General features: G+C 36.3%; 1 protein-coding gene across 1 annotated transcript in view; it reads left to right on the forward strand.

Annotated features, from left to right (window-relative positions):
* Window positions 1-636: 636 nt before the first annotated feature.
* Window positions 637-24122, forward strand: part of TAF15 (TATA-box binding protein associated factor 15) — a 31746-nt gene continuing 8260 nt past the window's right edge. Inside the window, exons 1-11 of the mRNA XM_033090819.1 lie at window positions 637-772; window positions 7318-7357; window positions 8833-8884; window positions 8971-9055; window positions 9138-9240; window positions 11102-11292; window positions 12785-12905; window positions 19843-19877; window positions 20494-20526; window positions 21758-21867; window positions 22924-23053. Of these exons, the coding sequence (XP_032946710.1) occupies window positions 766-772; window positions 7318-7357; window positions 8833-8884; window positions 8971-9055; window positions 9138-9240; window positions 11102-11292; window positions 12785-12905; window positions 19843-19877; window positions 20494-20526; window positions 21758-21867; window positions 22924-23053 (907 nt within the window). The 5' untranslated portion in view covers window positions 637-765. The remainder of the gene's footprint in view (window positions 773-7317; window positions 7358-8832; window positions 8885-8970; window positions 9056-9137; window positions 9241-11101; window positions 11293-12784; window positions 12906-19842; window positions 19878-20493; window positions 20527-21757; window positions 21868-22923; window positions 23054-24122) is intronic.

Consider the following 24122-nt stretch of genomic DNA (forward strand, 5'->3'; position numbering starts at 1 on the left):
ACGTGGGGATAAACCTGTTTTGAGAATTAAATGAGATGATGTAAGGTACAGCACTGAAAACTGAAGCTCTACACCCCATCCCGCCTCATCTTTAGAGTCTGGTCTGTGTGTGATTACGTTTTAATGTACACGTGTGTTCTATTATCACCTTGTAGTTTATTTTTTACTTGACAAGGTAGTTACAACAAACCAGGAGATCAGGCACCCGAGCGCCTCACGACTTTGCGTCGCGGAGCTCGTAGACTCCGAACGCCCCCCGGTGGCTCAAGCTGTCTGCAGCCCAAGCAGAGCGAACTAGGGCATACCATCTGAAATTTTAGGGGAAGAAAGGCCATTTTTAATCAAATAATCTGTTTGTACTCTCCTCTTTTGCTTCCTAACCTCAAATTCTATCAGACGCAATAAAGTGAGAAATGGGATTGTAATTAGGACGCAGAGAGCAGGTTCAGGTTCCTCCCCCATTCTGATCGCGGCATTGGTACTTTCTCATCTCAGTTCCCTCTCAATAATGGTACCGTTCGCGGAGGGGAGAATAGAGAGGGATTTTGAAGTCCTCAGAATTCGGAGGCCGGTACTAGTACAGAACTACCCCTCCTGCCGTGACGCTATGGTACCGCCCACGGTCCTCTGATTGGCTACCGCGGCCCCGCAGTCGGGCTCAGCCCGCCGCGCCGACCTCAGTACACCTTCGGCCGCTGCGCCGCTTGGCTCTGGTATTCCTTGTTCTCGGCGGGCTGTGGGGGCTCCACGCTCTGGCCGTTAGTCATGTCGGGTAGGTGATTACTTCAGCGAGCAACGGCAGCGACGAGAAGGGGCCTGGAGGGGTTGGGCCGTCTTTCCGCCCACTGGAGGGCCCCGAGGGAAAGGCTCCGGCCCTGAGGGAGGCTGGGGGTGGGGGTGGGGGGCGGACGCGGCCTCCGCCATGTTGGACTGGAGGGACGCACGCTCCCAGCGCTCTGTCTGCAAATCACGGCGGGAGCGCTTAGTGCCCCGATCTTTTGGCCCTATCCTTGGAACCTGAGGCGACGAGCGGCTCTCTGGGGAGGGTGTGTGAGTCGGGGGGCGGAGGCCGTCTACGCCATCAGGGGCGGGGGAGCCCGTGATTAGAGCATCAGTCTGAGAGAAGCGATGCTTCTGGTTCTCCACTCCGCCTCAGATCTTTCAGCGAGGCCTCGGGCCAGTAGTCTCGCCGCCTCGTACCTCAGTTTCCCAACCCATGAAGTGGAACTGGGCCTTCTGACTCACCCATTCATCAGGTGGGGGCATTAACGCTCTGGGAGCCCTTTCGAAAGGACGTTGCCTTCTCCGAAATCCTACTTACCGGCATTCCCTCTGTCGTAACGACCTGAATTCCAGTTGGGGGGTGTTTGCCTATAATTTCAGCTTCCTCTTCACTCTTCTTTGTCATTCTTCTCCCTTCAGTTTTTTTTTTTATCCTACAAGAGCTTGAAAATGAGCTTTTTCTGTCTATTATCGACAGCCTCCTGTAGGTACATACGGCATTTACCTTAAAACATACAGACCAACGAAAGGCAGTGTCATACAAAGTACTTAAATTGAGGCCCCCTGTTGTGTGGAAGAGAAAAAGAAGCATTGATCCCAGGAGAGCCGGTTTAGATCCTGCTAACCCAGAATATAAAGTATGAAACATGGGTGTTCTGATAATAGCAGCCCTAGCTGACCATGCAAAGTCCTCTGTTGTTGGGTGCATCACAGGCTGCAAAGACCCAGCTATCCACTTGCTAGAAACCAGGAGAGTTAGATAACACTTTTCAGGTGGAAAAACAGAACATTTCCTTAAAGCCATGTGGTTGGGATGAAAATGACTGCTGATAGTCTCATTTTTTTAAGGGAGAACTTTAAAAAACCTTATTTAAAACAAAACCTCCTCCCCCCTCCCGGTACTACAGTCTTGCAGAAGGGTGGAAATGTACCAAAAGAAAGCAGTAGGCTAAGAAGAGACCAAATTAGCAAGAATGGTTTGACAGGAGAATGATAAACATTCCTTAGATTAACATTGATATTAAAAAGCCAGAATATTGATGTTTGGGGGAGGGGCATCTTTTATCTTTTGATTTTTTTTTCAATTTCTAATCCTTAAACAAGAAATTGCTTACCGCAAAGTAGACGATGGTACATCATTTACCAGGTGCATACTTTGAAATGAAATCTGGTAAAGCTCCACAAAAGTACATAGAAGTGCACCTTCAGGAGGGTGTGTAACCCATCCATGGTGTAAAAAAAAAGATTCTCCCATCCTCTTGGTGAAATTTACCAGCTTTCAATGGATACAGTGCTCATTAAAAACTTGGCCTTGGCCTGTCTTGATATTTAACATAATTGTATTGTTGGTATAAAATAATGGCTTAATTTTATAGGACGAGGTAACTTATGGGAAATTAAATTTTAGAGGTTTACTGGGTAAAATCCAGGATTTCCAGTGTGTCACATTAGTATGTGAGCTCGTTTACCCATTAATACCAATCTTCAAATTACCCAAGACCCTAGATGTTGTCACTTTGTAATTTGAGGTTTTTTTTAAAATATCAAGATTGCCTTTCATGTGTGAAAAGAACGATTTTAATAATTGCTTGTTACTAAATTAAAGCTAGAATCTTTAAATTCTATTTAATGTTACATATTCATACATTTTGTAATGTATATAAAAATAATATTTTGACTTTGTATAAAAGTAGGAGTAATGCTTTTGACTGGTTCTTGATGAACGTTTAAATTAATTAATAGTCAACTCCCCCTAAACAACTAATGGCATTAAGTTTAGTTAAGTCCTTTAAACATTCCAAACTATACCTGTAAGTTTAATTTATCAAGTTGACTCAACCGCTCCAGATGCCTGGCAGAGCAGGCTCCTAAAACCTAAGAACATATAAGCATTTACGTAATCAATAAATCAAAATTGTAAATATTGTCAGACTCTCAGACATTCAAATACTATTTACAGATGTGAATTATCTGACACCTTTCAAGTTAAAAGTATAAATCTAATATCAATTATATATATAAAATTACAAATTCAAAATTCTCATTTTGGCTATATGGCAGATCAAGATAACTTGAAAATTCTCAATATTTACAAACACCTAAAAATTCAAGAACTCAAAAAAAAAGAAAGGGCAAGCCCCATCTGCCAGAAATCAAGCAGAAGTTAGTATGGTAGGCACAGTGCTAACTTGGTTGCCCTAGGGAGGAGGGTATAGGTTTCATCATTTAGAAACTTTGATTTTATTCAAGTAACTAAACCTTAAGGACAGGAGATGAAGCCTTGACTATTAGAGTAATGGGAACTGAGGTCCTACATAAGACCTGGATGTTTGAAGGACTATCTTCTGTGAAAGAATGAACTAGAAAAACTTTCGTACCAGCATAAGAGATAACAAGGAAGCCTGGGCCCTAAGTGACGTTGGGGGATGGGTGGGGGAATGTCCTGAGAATTCATAACTAGGAACTTGTGCTTCATACAATTTGGGTGTACATTTAGACTAGTCACGGGGTTCCAAGAACCTTAAGCCAAGAAATCAACATAAAAATTGGTTCTGGGTTGGGTTTCCTGGTAGAAACAAATGAAAAAACCTTTTCTGGAGGAAATTTCACAGTCTAGGTCACAGAAATCTTACAGAAAAACTTGCCTTGGAAAAGATGAGTTCACAGTAAAACATTGCAGAAGTCTAGGAAACAGTTTCATCAAATGAGAGTGACAAATGGGATTAGAACCCCTAATAAAAAATGTGAAAGTGAATATTATATGTTTAAAATTACTAAAAACCTAAAAGGAATGAATTTTCAGACCAAGGTGTTATGAAAAAAGCCATATAGATTGGAAAAGAACCGAGTGTAACTTGTAGAAAATGGAAAAAGTGGATAAATTGAATTGCAGATAGATCTACTGTGTTTTCCCTGAAAATAAGATCTAACTGGAAAATAAGCCCTAGCATGATTTTCAGGATGATATCCCCTGAACATAAGCCCTAATGTATCTTTTGGAGCAAAAATTAATATAAGACCCGGTCTTATTTTCGGGGAAACACGGTAGCTGAGAAATAATTAGTGAAGTGGAAGAGATGTGATATAATTTACCCAGAATTCAATTCAGAAGGAAAGAGATGAAAAATGAAAGATTAAGAAACATGGGAAATAGACTGAGAAGTTCTGTCATACATTCGAGTTTGAGGAGAAAATGGGGAAGAATTAATAGTTCATAATTTTCCAAAATTGGTGAATTTTTTTGAGTCAGGAAGCAATTTCAAACACATAAAAATCAGTTCTTACCTAGGTACATTGATACGAAACGATATTGAAATACCAATAACAAACCTACCAGAGGGTAAAGGGAAATGGTAAGATTGAAACTTAAAGTTTTAAGGTGCCAGAAAATAGTGAAATGATCCTTGGGATTTAGAGGAAAAATACCATTGACCTTGACATTTTTACCCAATAAAAAGACTAAGATTGCCACTTTCAGGGCTTTGCTGAAAGAACTAAGTTAAACCCAGAAGGGAGGAGTAGGATGAAAAAAAGCAATGTAGAGGAAGCAAACAAAAAGCAAATGCTGACTGAAACATTGAAGATTAAAATGAGTACATTTAGAGATTTGAAAAAAGGGGAAGCCAAAGTATGGGAAATGGAACAAAATAATAGGTGAAGGCTGATTGGCGTGTTAGGGTTTTTCTAGTGGAGGATGAAGATCGTTTGAACCTTGTCAAGAATGCACTTTAAAAGTTGAACATAATTATGAATGGTAACTTACTAAAACAACAGAAATTGAATGTATCACATAAAGCAGTCTAAGGAAAAGGAGTAAAAACCCAATAGGGGGGCAGGATAGGAGTTTAAAGGAAAAAGGAATCCTGGTAAGTAGAAAGTCCAGTAGAGGCAGGTAGAAATAAATGAAAAGAAACAATAGTAAAAGTACAAAACACCAGTTTAAAGACATTTTCACGTTGGGAAAAAATGATCTAGTTGTGTGCTGTTTAGAAATATACCTAAAACATAAGAATAAATGTTGAAAATACATAGAGGGAAAACACCAACCAAAAGGAATATTACGAGTCAGAATAAAGGGTGGACATTAGAATGATAGTATTTATGTACTGTTAAAGGAAATTCACCAGGAAGATCTAAATCGGTTTTTTTGTGCCTAACATTATAACCTCATAATATATTAATAGAAAGCAAAAAAAAACAAACCAAACCAACCTTGTCAATCTGGGAGCTTTTTAAACATACTTCTCTGTAATTAATAGATCATGCAGACCAAACATTAATAGGAATGTGAATGATAACAACTAACAAGCATCATCTTATAGACTTCGAAGAATTCATTCAACATTTAGAAAATTCGCAGTTCTTGTCAAGCACATAGGGAACATTTACGCAAGTAAAATATTTACCAAGGGGTAAAAGCAAAAAACAGCAATCCTAACATATCAGGAATGATAAAATACCTTTTTGCTGCAGTGGAATATAATTAGAAGACAATCAAAACGTTATACACTTGGAAATAAAGCACTTATAAGTAATTCATGGGTCTAGATACAGGGCTCAAGTGTCAAGTACTCATGATGAGCAGTTGTTTGAAATTCCCTAAATAACATAAACTTGATTTTCTCTGATGAATATGAAACATCTACACTTCCTCAAGTATTTATACTAAGGGTCAGACTTACTGGTCAGTATGCTTATTTCTGTATCTTCTGCAGTTGTAAAGTCAGCCAACTAAAAAAATCAAATTTACAAGAAGGCTTAAGTGATTGGATTACAGTTAAGGACTCAATACTAGAGTTGAGCCAGTCACGTGACCTATGTGTTGTGTACTTCTGTAATATTGCCTGAGGGGTATACACTGAGGAATGCACAACAGAATGTGGATCCCCCTTGTCACTGGGAGGATCCACATTCATGTCACCAGATATAATTTAAAGTTTCATGCAACCCCAGGGTATACGTTTTACTCATACATTCTACCGAACCCTCCCCATAATCCTTTTCAGTTTCTGATTTGGTTGAAGCTCATTTCCTTCCCCATTTGATAGATGCATCTAGTCTCTCTGGTCCAGGTAGATTCATTTGTTTTTTTTAATTTGGTTGTTAGCTGGAAATCTACAGTCATTTTGTCACGGGCATGGCAGTGATGCACAATTTTTTCTTTCTCATCTCAGGTAGCCTCATGTCCTTCACATTCATAGAAGTAGTTTGTGTCAGCATTGCATTCAGTAATTCTTATAATCAAGGATTTTAAATAATGTTGTTCACTCTGATTGGAGATCTCCCGTATTGCAGAAAAGTGGCAAATTTGATGTCACCCACTTATACAGCCAATGTCATTGTTTTCATATTGTAGCTTAATATGAATTGAATGAAAACTTCACTGATTTGATTTGATTCTTGGTAGTTTTCAGAACTGTCCAACAACAAATGGTTTTGTTTCATATTGGATGAGGTTGGGCCTAATGGTCAGCAGTTTGAGACTCAGTTACTTTTTGCATTTGAAAGCATTTCATAATAGTATTACTCTTCTCTTATTTCATCACTAATAAACGTAGGTCATTCATTGACTCTGAGTAGAACACTAAAGGATAGAGCCTATTCAAAAATTTTTGACAAAACAGATGTTTTGAACTGTCGAGGAAAGCTCGTAGTTCAATTTTTTTTCTGTTTTGACATGTTACTCAATTCATGCCTTCTTTGGTAGTTTTTATTGCCAGAAAGGAAGCTAAAAGTAGATATTGCTGAGTTAGCATATCAATTGGCGAAGACCTTGAAAGCTTGGAAAAGTTGGGCTTAAACAACTTACAGCTGCCTTTACCACCATCTTCACAAGATCTTTGTTGCTGCTGACAGCCAAAGCAATCCAGTACAAGGGAATGGTGTAGGTGTTGGGTTGGGGATGATATGCAAATAAATGGAATCCTGGGGAATTTATCTTGTCGTTGTGTCTTCCCCCTTTTTGGTCCTGATTAGGATTAACGTATCTTTTTGTATATAAAGATAATATAGCTTGAGCTTTTGAGTTTTTGTTAAAAGGGTGTGTTTTTCACTGATCATTTCACATTTGTTCACTTGATTCTCCTGACCATCAGGACATGGTTGTAGAGTAGTTTTCAAAGATGTAGTTACTGTAAACAGCAAATACTATTTATACAGATTTCTCCTTGCACAGTATTTTTAACTTCTAGTTTTTCTTTCTGTAGTTCCTTTTTATGACATTTTAAAATTACATTTCATCTGTAAGATTTAAAGTCAGCCTTCGAGGGAAGCATAATTTTAAATCAGATTTAAAATTCTTTTTATGTGTTTTAGATTCTGGAAGTTACGGTCAGTCTGGGGGTGAGCAGCAAAGGTAAAGTACACATACATTTTAATACCATGAAAAAGTAGAACTGGGGAAAAAAGTTGAATTTAGTCAGGCTTCCCTCTGAGATTTGGTATCTGAACGTCTTAAGAGAGTTTAATATTAGCTTGTCAAGGGGAAATAGTCAGCCTATGTAAATAGGTGCTGTAAAACATGTCTTCCTTTCTTAAAACACTGTTTGAATCAGTAAATATAGATGCCCCCTAGAGATTAAAACAAATCTCGTAGGTATTATAAAGATTGTTTTCTTTGGGAAGTTTTCTTAAAAGACGATTATTAAAAGGATGTAAGAAATTCAACTATAACAGGTTCTGGGAAAAAGCATTTCATTTTTTTGTATGTAATATGCTAATATGGTTTTTTTGGTAACATTTTCTAGAAGCACTATAATAGAAATGTTTAGCATTTTTTAAAAAACTCCTTACCATGTTCACAATAAAAAGAAAAGTCTGTTTTTATGTGAATGTTTATATGCAGTAGAGTTCTCTGGCTTACCGGAAATACAGCCTTCAACTTAAACTATAAATGTTTTGCAGCTCTGTGTGAGATATTCAGAATAGCATCTCAGGTATCTTCTGTTACCAAGTTTTAGGGTTCATGAAAATGATTTGACATTTTTATTCTCATAGAATAGTGCTGACCTCATAGTACTAACCATAGTAGGCAACTAGCAAATGTTTCTTCAGTGAAATAGATTTTATCAAGTTAAATTCTGTTAGTACTTGATAGCCCTAAAATGATAAAAAAATTTTTTTGCAAATGTATATTTCTTTGGCATATTTTCAGAAAGTGTTTCTGACTTGTTAGAGCTTACATGCTCTAAAATTAAAGAAAATTCAAATCTGAAGAAGGTGCATTTATTCAGTCAAACCATATAGTAGGCTGGGCTACGACGCTGGGGATAGAAAATAATTTCATTCTATGATAGTACTCTGAAGATAAACATACCTCTAATTACTGAGGCACAAAAATTGGACTTTAAGTGCCACCCTGTGCCTGTTCTAGGAAGTTAAAAGCAGATTTAAGGCAAATGATAGGAAAAAATTAATCTGTCAAAACATAGCTAAATTGATTAAAGTGCTAACTTAAAAAGATCATTTTTCTGCTTTAGATACTTGTTATGGGTCTTGCTGCTTTGTGTAGTAATCCCCCACCCCTACCTCCCAAGCATAAAAGTCTCTTTGGGTTCTCTATTTCTGGCGAAGTTTTGTTCATTTGTAGGAGATTGTCAAAGCAAAACTTTTGGTGTTTGTTTGGCATCCAAGAGGTCTGGAATGACTTCATGTATGTCTTTAACAGTCGTTAGTCATTACCTTTCAGTTTAGATTCAAAGAGATAAGCAGATTGACAGTTTCTCAGAAAAGAAGCTTGTATTTTAGTTGAAAGTTAAAAATAAAGATACGGTTCTTTAAGCTTTTAAATTCTAGCACATTTCTTTCAAGTACTGTATTTTTCTTTTACAGTTATTCTTCCTATGGAAATCAAGGCAATCAAGGTTATGGACAAGCACCACAAGTAGGTTAAAATATAAATTGTGTTCTTCATAAATAGTTATTTTTATTTTAAGTGGGTGGTGAAACTTGTATTTACCTAAATTTCAGAGCTATTCTGGCTATGGGCAAACTACTGATTCCTCATATGGACAGAACTATGGCAGCTACTCCAGCTATGGACAAAGCCAATCAGGTTGGACTGGTTTGTTAAATTTGCTACTTTACAAGTGAAAAATCAGAACCTTTACTAAATGATATATCCATCCAATCTTTAGGTTATTCACAATCCTATGGTGGTTATGAGAATCAAAAGCAGAGCTCCTATGGCCAACAATCTTACAATAACCAGGGACAGCAAAACACGGAATCATCAGGAGGGTAAGGAAACAATAAAAGTACTGACTTGTGTTGGGCCCTGGAAATAACACTTTGGGTATTAAACAGATTCAGCAGCATACTCCTAGCTTTAAACATTTTTTTCAGAAAAGTTTTGATGGAGTATCAGTTTTGTGTTAGGAAGAATGTGGAAATTGTCAGCACTGTCATTTGATACTTAGGTGTTATTTGTAAAATTATTTTTTAGCTATAAATGATTGTACGCGATTTAAATATTAAAAGGAAAAATTTGGACCTTTGCTTTATACCTGAGATTAAATAAAAACCTACCTATAAAGGAAATCTCATTGCTTATTTTTACTTCTATTTTACTTTTTAACCATTTTAATGTATGACCTTTTCAAGGACAAAATGTTAAAGGAAAAAGTGTCAAAACCTACCCATACTTACGATACCCTAAAATATGTTTTATTTGGTAACATAGGTATGTGAATATTTACCAGCAGATTTACAGGTTTTATACTTTTTTTAACTTTCAGATTTGAGGAGCCTACCTTTGCTTGTTATTAATTTAAATAATAGCAACATTTTTTTATTATGCTTAACATTTTGTGAAATGCTACTTAAATACCACTCTAACATAGTGTCAGTAATTATCTTCATTTTATAGCGGTAAAGAGGATTTGTTAAGATTACATAGCTTATTAGGTTACATAGCTAAAAAATGAGGCAAAAACTGAGGTCATTATTATTGCCTCTCTGCAGTGAAGAAAATTATTCGAAGTAAAATAAAAGCATTGGGGAAAGATTTGTGAGGTCAAATTATCAGTCTTTTAGATATGAGAGTGCTTTGAAAAGTAGAAAGTGAGTACAAATGTAGGGAGTAGTATCTAGAAAGTGTGTTATATTAGAAGGAAAAACTCTTCAAACCCTGTTAGTTTTAAATTTAAAAACAATCCTTTTATAAGGATACATTTTTGGAAGTGTGACATTATCGTAGACCAAAGAGAAATGTTAGATTTGGTTTGATAACCAAATCTGAAGTGAAGTGCTCAAGTTCTGACCATTGATGTGATGTGCTTTGGGTAGGAAGTTGGGGAACATACTGATTGTTTGATCACCTGATGCAGAGTAAGATGTGACTATTATGAGACCTTTTTAAAAAGTAAAAATTAGAACTCAAATCTAATGAAGTGTTCTTTTCAACATTCCTATCCTGAAAGCTGATAATTGATAGTTCTGTTGCTCAGAACATACTAAGAATTTTCTTTTAGAATTGCCAGAGATAATAAGCAATTTTATTATTTAGTAGTCAGACTTCTTTTCAGATTAAAAAATGGCATCACAAAACAAGTTCTTTCCTTTTATTTAACAGACTAAACATCTGAATGATTACTGTTTTCTAAAATTTGTTATCATTGAAGATACTTAGAAGAATGTACTGTAGGTCCTAAAAAGATAATTATAAGAAAATAGTCCCCAAAATATTATAAGATAACGTTGTTAAAATTCAGTGATAGAGAGCCTTTCAATGTAAAAAGGACTCAGCACTTGTGGCATATTTGTTAAAGAATCAGACATATTTATTTTGTGGCACCTTTAATTTTTTTTTTTTAAATTCAAGGAGATACAAAAGCCATAGTGATTTTTTTGCTTCACTATAGAGGTGCGTGTGGTTTTTCTCATGATGTGGCACCTCTTTGATGATAGTGAAATTGTTTGACGGTCATTCCATTGGTGAGAAAGATTTTGTAGATAAAAGAATTAAATGATTCCCACCAGAAAATAGTACTAGATATGGTTGAGGTTTAGCTGGTCAGGCCATTTATATCAGTCTCAAGTCAGTTTGCTCCAGTGAACATAATTCTTTTATAAAATCTCTCAATTCTTAATTTCTGTTTAGCCAAGGTGGAAGAGCGCCTTCATATGACCAGTCAAACTATGGTCAACAAGATTCGTATGACCAGCATTCAGGCTATAATCCACATCAAGGTTCATATGACGAGCAGTCAAATTATGACCAGCAGCATGATTCCTATAATCAAAATCAGTCCTACCATTCACAAAGGGAAAATTACAGCCATCACACACAAGGTAAGATATACTGACCTCTTATTATTATTTTTTTCCACTTACAGTATTACTTGTAATTACTTGTATATTGAGTTTTGGATAAGGTTTCAACTGTTTGTAAAAATATGGAGTATGTTCTCTCTCATGGCCATCAAAACTAATTTTTTAGATATACTTCTGAACTTCTTAGATTCCTAAATTGTCATGCAACTTTTCCATGCCTGATTACATGAATTTCCCTTTGTTGTCTCAATCCACTCTGATCATTTGGTAAATGCTGCCACTAGTTCTCCTGGTAGTGGTGGTATACTTGATTTGGGGAAATGATGATCCTTATTAGCCTCCTCTACCCTTATCTAAGAAGGACCAGTTATTCTTTGTTTTTCTGTAGCACTTTGTATATACCATTGATAGTTAGGAGCCTGTCCACACCATGCAAATGAATGCTTCAGGGGCAAAGGTCCTGTTTTACTCATTTTTGTACCTTCATTGACTGGTGTGGGGCTTGGTTCATAGTAAGTGCTCAATAAATATTTGTTGAACAATTGCATGAATAAGTGAATGAGAAAAGCAGCTCATGCACTGAATATCTTCTTCAGTGAATACATTCACTGCATATTTCTCAGTTTGAAAATCTAGTTATTCCTTGTCCATGCTTCTTAGTTTGCATTTAGATATTTTTAAGGTGAAGAAAGTAATAACATTTATTTATTTATTTATTTATTTATTTATTTAAGATTTTATTGGGGAAGGGGAACAGGACTTTATTGGGGGAACAGTGTGTACTTCCAGGTCTTTTTCCAAGTCAAGTTGTTGTCCTTTCAGTCTTAGTTGTGAAGGGTGTAGCTCAGCTCCAGGTCCAGTTGCCATTGTTAGTTGCAGGGGGCACAGCCCATAATCCCTTACAGGAGTCGAAACAACCTTGTGGTTGAGAGGACGCGCTCTAACCAACTGAGCCATCTGGGAGCTCAGCGGCAGCTAAGCTCAAGGTGCCGTGATCAATCTTAAGTGCAGGGGGCGGAGCCCACCATCCCTTGCAGGGGTCGAGGAGTGAACTGGCACCCTTGTGGTTGAGAGCCCACTGGTCCATGTGGGAATCATACTGGCAGCCTTTGGCGTTAGGAGCACGGAGCTCCAACCGCCTGAGCCACCAGGCCAGCCCCAGAAAGTAATAACTTTTAGATTAAGGTTATGCTTTCATCTACTTTTTATTAAGAGTTTTGTACCTAATGTAGTTTAATTCAGACTATTCCACATCATCAAATCAAATGGTGATGATATCCGCATTGTTTTGCTGTCTGACTTTAGCAGAATGGAATTTGATACAGATAAAATTCTCAAACACATTTAATTCCAAATGGTTTTATGATGATTTGAATTTGAGTTCTCTGCACATGTGCCATTTTCCAAAGGATGTGATATGTGACCTACAGAGCCATTTAAGGTTATGTTATGGGAAGCCTGTCAGAAATGACAACGGTTATTTATTTATGTATGTTTTATTTTTTTGTAGATGACCGTCGTGATGTGAGTAGGTATGGAGAAGATAATAGAGGATATGGCGGGTCACAGGGAGGAGGTAGAGGGCGTGGGGGATATGACAAGGATGGAAGAGGTCCTATGACAGGATCAAGGTAAGTTTTTAGGTATAAAAGTCTACATTTCCTCTCTGTCTCTCTTTTTGTTGTTGTTGTTTTAGCTGGTTTGATTCCAGCATTTAATTTAGTTAAGTGGCTTAAAGAGATTGTGTTGCAGAGAACGGCAGAAATTCAAAATTTATATTAAGTCTTAAGATGTCACAAAAATTACCTCATAATAGACTAATGTTATCAGTTAGTTCATGTGGTGTACATTAAACACCAGTGGAATAAAGTCCCTTACTACATTTGTGGTTAAACCACTTAAATAACTATGTTTTTCCTGCCAGAACTATAGAATCTAAACTCCTTTAAAAGATGACTTTGGGAAATCCAAATGTTTTGTATGTAAAACATAAAAGGTAAGTTAATTGTAGATTGAAGAGCAGAGAGGCTTTTCCTTAATCTTGAATCCCCTTGGGAAGGGAAAATACTAAGAGGAGTATAAAGTTGGGGTTGGCAAAAAGGGAATGTTAATGTAACCAAACTATTTTGTCCCTCTTAAGTATATAATTATTGAAATAATTAATTACATACCGTTGTGTATTTTGTCTAGACTAAGCTGTGGAAAGGATTGACTTTTCTAATTCAGCTTTTCTCTATTGCTAGTATTGCCCGGTTTTGGTATTTATTATGGCATATGTTATGAAAGCTGATTTTAAAATTACTTTTAAATATATCTGTAAATTTAATACTTTGGCCCTAAAGACAAGAATGAAAAAGTAGTTGACATTTATTGTCCTCAGATGAGGTTTGCAGGTTTTAAATTTGTGTGTAAAATATACAAGCTTTAAAGATAATTCGTGTTCCTTGGGAATTGAAATTGTCAGTGGCCTGTTAACTGACACTTAATAATAATACATCAGTGCCAGTTCACTCTTTCTCCTTAGGGACTGAGTGCCTGTCCCCCTAGGTGACCTGAGAAACACAACCGGTTATATACAGTACTGTTATCTCACTGACTTGTATTTCTCTCTGTTTAGTGTTCATTGCTTTGATAGTGTGGCAAAACTAAAATCTAAACATATTTGATAAACTTTTATACGACTTGAACATTAAAAGACCTTTTGAGTGATAGTCAAAGTCAATTTACTGAGGTAAAACAAATATATGCCTCTTCATTATCAAAGAGAACAGTCTGCCATCATGTGGATATAAATGAACAATGTGAAGTGACATGGTACTTAACTCTCTACCTAATAGCTTTCCTCCTACCTTAAACAGAATCCCAAATAAGATAACCCACAGGTATATCTAATTTTCCAGTTAATATGTTTGGATAATATGTTCCAGTTAATACGTTTTGGCTGTCTTGGAATGCTATACACTTTATAGTACATCATACATTTAATTTTCTTCATAAGGAAGTTAATATATCCTATAGATTATCTATTAAACTATGACAGTGTCTGAATGGTAGAAGGGAAGTCTTTAAAAATGTATTTTCGTCTCTGAGAGATGACTCAGAATCAGAGTTGAAAAAACCTTGAATGATCTTCCTGATAAAGGAGGGAGGTCTGTACATTAACCAACCTATTTTTAAGCACTTTTATAACCTTACATTTCAGTATAATTTTTGCCCATATACTGAATCACGAACTAAGTTGGTTCCCCCCCCCCCCTTCTTCTGCCTCCGCCCCTGCCCAACTCCGGTTCAAGCCGCTGTTTCTCAGTCTAGTTGTGTAGGACACAGCTCCCTGGCCCATGCTGGTGTTAGGAACCTTGCACTCCTCCCGGCTGAGGCAGGCGGTCAGAGGTCGGCCGCTCACAGCAGCTCATGGCCGCTCACGCTGGCTGCCGGCCACTCACGCTGGCCACTCGCCGCTCCTGGCAGCACACGGTAGCCCACAGCAGCACACAGCAGCCGGCAGCAGCACACGCCAACCTCCGGCTGCAATCTTAGCTGTAGAGGGCACAGCTCACTGGCCCATGTGGGAATCGAACCGGCGACCTCAGCGTTAGGAGAACCACCTGAGCCACTGGGCCGGCCCATGAACTATGTTTTTGATTGTCATATCTTTAACCTTAAAACCTCCTCAAACAAAATCTTCTGCAGGACCCACTATGTACGGTATTAGGTCAAAATGATGCTGATCTGGTTCAAGTCAGGGTAGGAATGGGGGAGGGGTCTTGTCCAGTTGCTGTCCACCTGTGCCTCTCGCCCCCAAGCCAATAAATGGGATGTTCATGAAAAGGCCTTTTTAGAAATCCATATGGATTATGATGATTACTCTCTATATTGGGTTGACAAACTTTTTATGCGAAAGGCCACATAGTAAATAATTGAGGCTTTGTAGGCCACATGGTTTCTGTTGCAACTACTCAGCTCTGTCCTTGTAGCATCAGAGCATCCATAGACAGAATATAAGTGAATAAACATGGTTGTGTTCCAATAAAACTTCATTTATGGATAACAAATTTGAAGTTCATATAATTTTCATGTGTCATAATATCTTGCTCCAGATGTGCTTTTTAGCTTACTTATATAGGGGTAAAGTATTTTGAATTCGAATAAAAATGCCCAATTTTAGGATTTTTTTCACTTGTGGTTTTACATTTAAGTACTGAAAATACCCATTTTTTGTTAGTCTTCATCAACACTCACATTTGTGTTTTTATTCATCTTAAAAATAGCAGTGTTAAAAATTTGATCCTTTTGAGGCTGTGTGAATAATATCTGGCATTAGTTGGGTTTATATTTGAAGAGGAAGGGGCATAGTTTGTGGGTGAGGGTGGGATGTGTGGGAGTGGGCATTCTTAGATTCAGGTGGTATGATTTCTTGGTTGGAGGAAGAATTCAGACAAAAAGGAAGATACCAGCTTTCCAAATATGGAAGAAAAATGTGAAGATTATAGGGACTATCGGAAACAATATTTTTTTTGAAAAAGCAGTTGTAGCAAAAAAGATTGAATTTCTAATTGTCATCTAAAATTGATCATTGAGCTCTTAATGGACTAGAAGCTTAAGGCCATAAATTCTGTTTTTAAATCAGCATTGTGATGAATGCATTGAAAAATTGCCAGAACATTATAGATAACTTTTATTATTAGTATGTCATCTAGTTAAGTAGCTGTTTCAGGCTTCAATATCTCAAGCCTAAAATTATTTTGAAATTTGAGTGTCTTCTTACAAGAGTTTTTGATTAGCTCCCTTAAAAATGTGTATATGTTCTTGTGATAGTCTAGAACAGTGCTGTCCAATAGAAATACAATGTGGGTCACAAATGTGAGCCACATATGTAATTTTAAATTTTCTAGTAGTCACATTAAAAAAAACAAACATGAAACTAATTGTAATAACATTTTATTTAATATATCCAAAGTATTTATCATGTAATCAGTATAAAAATTACTGAGATAGTGTACATTCTTTTTTTCATACTAAGACTTTGAAATCCATTTTGTATTTTACATTTAGAGTACATCTTCATTTAGACTATCCACATTTCAAATGGTCAGTAGCCACATATGGCTAGTGAATACTGTGTTAGACAATATAGCTCTAGAATGATAGATTCTTGGCCTCCTGAAATGTCAGTAAATGGTGAATCCAGAAAGCCTTTTTACCACACATACAAGACATGGGAGGAGATGAAACATAAATACAGCTGTTTTTGAGAATGGTATTTAAATCCATTGAGTCATTTATATTTGGAATCAATGATAGTCTTCGTGCCCCAAAAACCGTATTCTGGATTTACTAGTATGAAAACTCAAGCACAGAACAGTTTTTTTAAAACTAATCCTTTTCAGTTTTTAGCCAAGTCCCTTTTTCTCTCAAGATACTGAATTTTCTGGGAATAAAGATTCCTTCATTGTCCTTTTATTTCTTGGCAGTTTTAGTCCTTGAATAGATATATTTAGATTTAAAGAAGTTAAAGATTGGGAATAGAGATTCTGTCAAAGAACTTTTTCCTTTCTGACTAGCACCTGAAATTAAATCTGTCTTTTCCTCTAAATAATGTAACAGTGAAAGATCCCTCAGAGTCTACCATAGGTAGGCTGCTCATTGTGGTTTTGAAGTTGGAACAGCCATTTCTGTAGTTGAGTCAAGAACATTTAGTTGGTTTTCTTATGCAGGAGACACTCAGCAGTAAATTTGAGTATGCTTATATTATGTCTCTACTCTAATAAATACCTCTACTGCGTCTTCAGGAAATCTTTATGTGTACGAGTTCGTTTCCTTTTCTGGGAGGAAAAGAAATTTGTTATGGCAACATCTTGACTCACAGATGTTCACATACATTCATGTCTTAATTTGTTAGTGAGGCATTAACTTTGCATATGGAAAAGGGAATTGTAACTTCAGGTTTGAAAGAAAGATTCTTAACCATAAGCCCATAGTGAGTACTACTTGCGGTTATTTACTGTGATTAATATAATAAATTGCCTAATAAGGGATTATTATATAACTAATTAATATGGAACTTCCTAATAAGGAAAGTAAAAAATGATTGAAACATTTGAACTTGGAAGAAAGCTTCACATAGAACTATAATTATAGGTCATCTAGTCCAGTGCTTCTCAAACTTTAATGTACGTACATATGAATTCCTTGGGAGTCTTATTAAAATGCAGATTCTGATTCAGTAGGTCTGGGCTGAGGCCCAAGATCATGCTTTTCTGAGAAGATCCCAGGCTTCGCTTATGCTGCTATTCCACGGATAGCCCTTTGAGTAGCAACGATGTGGATCTTACTTTGTGAAGGAGGAATCTGAAGCCTAGGGAGAATTAGTGACTTGTCTAAAATTTTTAAGATTGATTAGAGACAGTTAAGGCTATATCCTGAGTCTCTTCGTTTGAAGACCGCCCAGTAGTACTTTCTGCGATGCACTGTGGTGTTTCCATATTTATGGCTATTGTGTTGAAAACTTTAGCTGCTGTATTTTCAAAGGAAATGCTCAGTAAAGATGATTTAAGTTAAAATGTAATTATATGGAGGAATAGGAAATTATAAAACTATGCAAATGTCATTTGTTTTATATCCCTTTTATTTTGCAGTGGTATAATCCCTTAAAAAAATTGTTCAAAGTTATATTGCTGGCCTCAATAGAAATTGTAGGAGTTAGCTGATGTATGAAATTGAGTATTTTCCCTCCCTTGTGGCCAGATAGACAACTTGATAATTGGTTAAGATGAAAGCAAAATAATTAAGAGGTAACTCTTCTAGCACTTATGAAAATTTCCTAGTTAAAAATTTACTTTATCCTGGGGACTTTGACCTCCTGATGTAGGAGTGTGGACTAAATAGTTTCAGTAGTTCTTATCATTTTTTGTAATTCTTCTGATCATCTTTGAAGAAACCTGAGAAATCTTGGTTTCTAATAATAAGATTTTTAGCAGTTTAATTTTAAGAACTCTGTGGCTTCCCTTTCTTAAAGAGTTAAGCAGGTATATACAGGTCATTTAGAAGTGTAGAGAGGGCTTAGGTACTGTTCTGAAAGAGAGGTCTTAGAGACTCAGTAGGACTCTATATATGTGAAAAATCTGACTGAGCTTCATATTGTCTGTTTAGCCTTGAAATGGCCTTATAATCCATTTTAGGCTTCCTGACAAATAGAATAAATGGCAAATTAAGATGAATGTGTCTATACCTATACCTGGTTGCAAGGGGAAATTATTTTACATCAAGTTAGTAGAACAGACTTACAAAGGAAGAATACTTTTTCATTCAGTTTAGAGGGGTTTTTCTCAGGATGGCTCAGAACAGCCATCTAGAGGGCATGGTTATCACTAAAGGAGCTACAGGAGAGGCTTTTACGCATTGAAGAGACATTAGTATATTGAATTAATTTCTTGGGTTATAGTAAAAGAAGATTAACAGTAGTAGAAGATATCATCTAAAAAGTTTGGGTGTTTTTATTTCCATGTCAGCACACGAATCTTAGAGGATTCCATAATTCAGTCAAGTGAAACAATGTATGAATGTTTAAAGAGTTTTTTGATAAGACAGATCTTAGATTTCTTACATAAATCTGTGCATGCAAGAACCATTGACCTGTCGACAGTGGAAATTTGTCAAAGTCATTTTCTTGTGGGAAACCACAGTATTGGAGTATATTACATTCTGTCGTTGATATGGTCTGTTGATGAGTGCACAGAACATTTGGCAACATGAAGCTCACCACTGATGCAAAGAGATCTAGTATATTATAGTGGGTGGAGTAGGAGGGAAATTTTAAGTTATGCTTTTTTTTAGAGCTCATTTTATCAGCTTTCAGTATGTTTTGAAAGTTTAAGACTGCTTTCATTCAGGCTTACTTTCGTGTATATTTGTATCTCACTTTTTTTCTTCATCTCATAAAACCCACTCTTTGGTATCAAAATAGCACATACCGTGTTTCCCTGAAAATAAGACCAGGTCTTATATTAATTTTTGCTTCAAAAGACACATTAAGGCTTATGTTCAGGGGATGTCATCCTGAAAAATCATGCTAGGGCTTATTTTCCGGTTAGGTCTTGTTTTCAGGGAAACACGGTAGTACTCAAGTTTTTACCTCTCCTATTCTGCTATCAAAATCTTAACCTTGCTTTATATTGTTCTTCTATTCTTTTTCCTTTTTTTCATATTTTAAAAAATATCCCCTTGGAAAGAATGTTTTCTGTAGTTTAGCATTCTTCATGTTGAGCCTCCAGCTTTAAGTTATGGTTTGAATAGCATTCCTTTGGCTTGGGGCTGGGAAGATTTTAAAATAAGAGTATATTATATATGTTCTGTAATACACTTGAAAAGGCACCCTTGTGGATATAGATCCTTGGGAAAACACTTAAGTAAAAACATTCTGAAGTCAATGAAATGGAATTTACTGGAAAGTTAGAGGTGCTACTGTTTTCCTAGGCGCTCTACTTGTGACAGTTAAGTGTAGATTGAGCCCAGGGCTCAGCACATTAGAGACTTAAGGAAGAAATCATTTCTTCAATTTTTCCTCTGCAGTGGTGGTGACCGCGGTGGCTTCAAAAATTTTGGTGGTAAGTGCTGAGTATCCCAAAATGTTTCAGTGGAAATGCTATATAAATCTAAAAGCCACCAATACCCCGCAGATGCAGTCTAAGCCCTTTTTTTTACTCTGTTGAGGCTGGTGTGTGTTGTGTGCTTTAAGAAAAAAATTATATATATATATGTATACATGTATATATATCAAAACATTAAAAAGCCAAAGTTGATCTCAAATAGTCCAATGGATCTACACAGTGAATTTGCATGAAAGAGTCTGGTGACCAATGAGGCCTTCACTGGATTTTGACAATACTTTTTTTTAATAAAGGTAGCTGACATGGTGTTTTTAAATTATCAGGGTTTTCCAATCAGCCTTCACAATCAGAGCTTAACAAAAGTGATACTAGCATAATGCCAAAGTGGCAGGTGCCGTTTGGGACAAGTTAAGGAAATATTGACATTCATCTTGATTTCTTAAACTTTTAATAAAAATTTATATATTACTTTGTAAATCTGTTATGGTTGACTTTTAAGGATTTTGGAAGTATTAACTTTTCATGCCTTGGTTATTGTTACTATTTTTCAAAAATATTTCTAATCAGTTGTCTTAAATAGCTTTTTTTCCTTTTTTTTTTTCTTTTCTCTTAGGTCACAGGGATTATGGACCCAGACCAGATGCTGGTAAGGTTTATGGCAGTTTGGAACTTTGAAATTAAGAAAATGTTAGTTTTCCATTTTTCTCAAGGGAGAAGTGTGTGTGTTTGGAGGAGTTAGTACAGGAGGAACATTTAATTTGATAGTACTGCCAGAACTGGGGGAGCTTTACTCCCAAAGACATACCAGAAAGAAAAATTCACGGGGATTGATTGGAAAGTTTGCTGGGAAAGAATTGCTATATTTGTGATTTCCCATGCTCTACTTTTTCTTTTGTGAAGAATACTTGATTTTATACTGCTAATTGGCATTATTTAATTACTACAAATCAGATTTGAGAGAATTGGTATTAATTGGGAATTAGAAGTAGAAAAGCTATGTTTAATTAAGAAAATATTACATTAGATTGGTAGTCTCCTTAGTAGGCCTAAGAAACCTGAATTCATACATGAGACAGTTGTCTGACTCTGGGTAGAGGTCACTAATTTCATGTGGCTTTTTATTTTTGAATGAAATTCAAGGCTACATGGAACCTTTTGAAAGTTATGATTTAGAGATTAAAAATCTATTTGAGCCAAAAAATTTTAATATATATTGAAATCAGAACTTTTGTTTTTGTTAAGATGCCAAAGTATTCTATATGGATGGCAATTTCTGAATTATCCCTTGATGGACTGAATTTTTGTACATCTTTCTTACTTTGTTGTACTAATCCAAAAGTGTGCGTGTAAGGTAAGGTGTGTGTCAAGGTGCCCCTACCCTCTGGTATATACAAAGCTTGTTGGCAATGAATGGGAAACCAACAGTTCTGCTTGGCTTGCTTGGAAGTCCAAACTGCCAGATTTGGGGACTTTTCTACTAGAGAGCCTTAAAAGTATTGTTTAGCCATAAAGCATTAAAGTTCTCCAAAGAAAGGAATGCTAATTTATAAACTAACTTTCCTTCATCTCTTCATGAGCTTTAGTCCTGTATCTGAATCTAAAGAGTGAGATTTGTAAGATCTCTCTGAATTGTCCTTGTATATTTCACACAGTGTGGACTTGATCCACTTTATCTTAAGTTCAGTTTTAAGAATTGACCATATAACTATTGTGACCACTTTGCATGTTTATATAAGATTTTTCTTATATTGGTCCTTTTTTCTTTTGGTCATAGAAACAGTTGAATATTGGACAATAAATTATTGTTCTTGGTTACTAAGCAGGATGTAATAAAACCAAGGAATATGTAAATTAACTTTATTTTTTTCCCCCCTTAGATTCAGAATCTGATAATTCAGATAACAACACAATCTTTGTGCAAGGACTTGGGGAGGGTGTGTCTACAGATCAAGTGGGGGAGTTCTTTAAACAGATAGGAATTATTAAGGTGAGTGAAAAGTATAGCTAATGTTGAAAATCTCATAATTATTCACATACTCTGATTAAGATACATAGATTACATAATAAGCCTATACTCCAGGAAGGCTTGTCTCTTAAAATTCCCTGATGCACATGCCTACCCATGTCTGTAGGCCTTTGCTAAATTTGCTAAATATATGAATGTTTTTATTCCTTGCTCGTGTTCATCTATATACAGCCTTCTACAGCTTTAGCTATCAATGTTGGGGCTCTAAAAATAGTCTGCCTAGTTCCTAAAATTGTGAGAACCAAATGAGATTGTGAGAACATTTTATAGATTCTGAAATGCCAATATATGCAAACTCAAGTTGTTACTGGCAACTTTTTATTTTGGTATTTCATGTCTGTGATGCATATTAGCCCAATATATAGCTTTATTTTATAACTATTGTTTACTTGTATCATGTGTGCTATTTGTTTCATGCAAATATTTTTCATCTCTTCAACTAGAAAGCAGTATTTAGAGCAGGGTTAGTATTAGGTTGTAGCATTTGCCTGAAATCAGTTGGCAGTTGTCCTTGTTTTGGTGTCTATGGAATTACTCATTTTTTCCCCCTTCTTGGGGAGCTAAAATTTCTTAAGGATTTAATTACACATGTAATATGTAAAAAAATTTGCAGTGCTGATTAAGCAAAAATTCTCCTTTGTCGTCCACATTCATCCCAGCCAAATTCAGTGTCTTCTCCATAGTGGTAATCTATTGTTTTACTTAGTGAACATTCTTTTTGGCCTTTTTTGTTTGTTTTACAAGGTATATATTTACTTGAAGCATTATTTACATTTTTTTTGTGGGTTTAAAGAAATTATACATAGATAAAACAGAATACTATATATCATTTTTATAGCTTGGTTTTTACTTACTGTGTTTTAGAGTTTTCAGAACCGACAGATAATTTCATTTGTATATTGTACATTAGGTGCATAGTATTTTCTAATACGGATGTGTGAATTCCTTTTGAAAAATAAATTACATGGTTCCTGATCACTTTCTTAAAATGCTAACACCAGCTTGTTTATTCCTCAGACAAACAAGAAGACCGGAAAACCAATGATAAATCTGTACACAGACAAGGACACTGGGAAGCCAAAAGGCGAGGCAACAGTGTCGTTTGATGACCCTCCTTCAGCTAAAGCAGCCATTGACTGGTTTGACGGTATATCTCATTCATACAATTTCAACATGTAGTTTGGATAAATGTTTTTTTATCCCCTCCTTCGTCCGCCTCACCCCCCACTCCGGTTCAAGCCATTGTTTCTCAGTCTAGTTGTGTAGGACACAGCTCCCTGGCCCATGTTGGTGTTATGAGCCTTGCGCTTCCCCTGGCTGAGGCAGTTGGTTACTAGTCATTGGTCGGCCGTTCACAGCAGCTTACAGCAGCTCTTGCCAGCTGCTGGCTGCTCACGCTGGCTGCCAGCCACTCACGCTGGCCGTTGGCTGCTCATGGCAGCCCAGCTCCAGGGACAGCTGTTGTTCACAATCTTAGCTGTAGAGGGTGCAGCTCACTGGCCCATGTGGGAATCCAACTGGCAACCTCGGTGTTAGGAGCACGGCGCTCCAACCACCTAAGCCACCAGGTTGGTCCTTGGATAAATGTTTTCTAGTCTTGAAGTCAAAATATGTTTTGGTTGACAGTGGTTATTTTCATGCTTACTTTTGTAGATACTAAAAATACAGGCCAGAGTTTTTACATACCATTAGAAATGAAATGAGCTTTCTCCTTGTTTGTCTAGAATATTTCCTTATATCATTCCTTGTGCTTGAGGCCACCCTGATCTAGATGTAGAGGGTTGGCCTGGTTGACCCTATATTTTTTTTAAAATTTAGATTAATTTTCTTTCAAATACAAAGAAGAAATAGTAAGACTTCTTTCCCCTCTGAAAAATAATAATGTATGGGAAAGTAGAAGAGCAACCATAGTGCTCTACTCAGAGATAACCACTGATAATATTTTTTATTAACTTTCCTTCTAGAGTTTTAAAATGTATTTTAAAAATAGTTTATACTCTAAATGTAGTTTTGTCTCATATTTTTTTCACTTAACATTTTAGCGTAGTCATTTCCTAATGTTGTTATAAATTTACCTGTATCTTCCAAAACATAATTGCATTTCTTCTTTAAAGATGAGATTGTGATACTCTGTCCTTACCTCCATATTCTTTACTTTTTTGCAGTAATCCATCAGGCTCCATCACCTTGCTCTTGAAGACTAGATCCATTCTTCC

The sequence above is a fragment of the Rhinolophus ferrumequinum genome, chromosome 21, assembly GCF_004115265.2.
Source record: "Rhinolophus ferrumequinum isolate MPI-CBG mRhiFer1 chromosome 21, mRhiFer1_v1.p, whole genome shotgun sequence".
In the NCBI taxonomy this organism is placed as follows: domain Eukaryota; kingdom Metazoa; phylum Chordata; class Mammalia; order Chiroptera; family Rhinolophidae; genus Rhinolophus; species Rhinolophus ferrumequinum.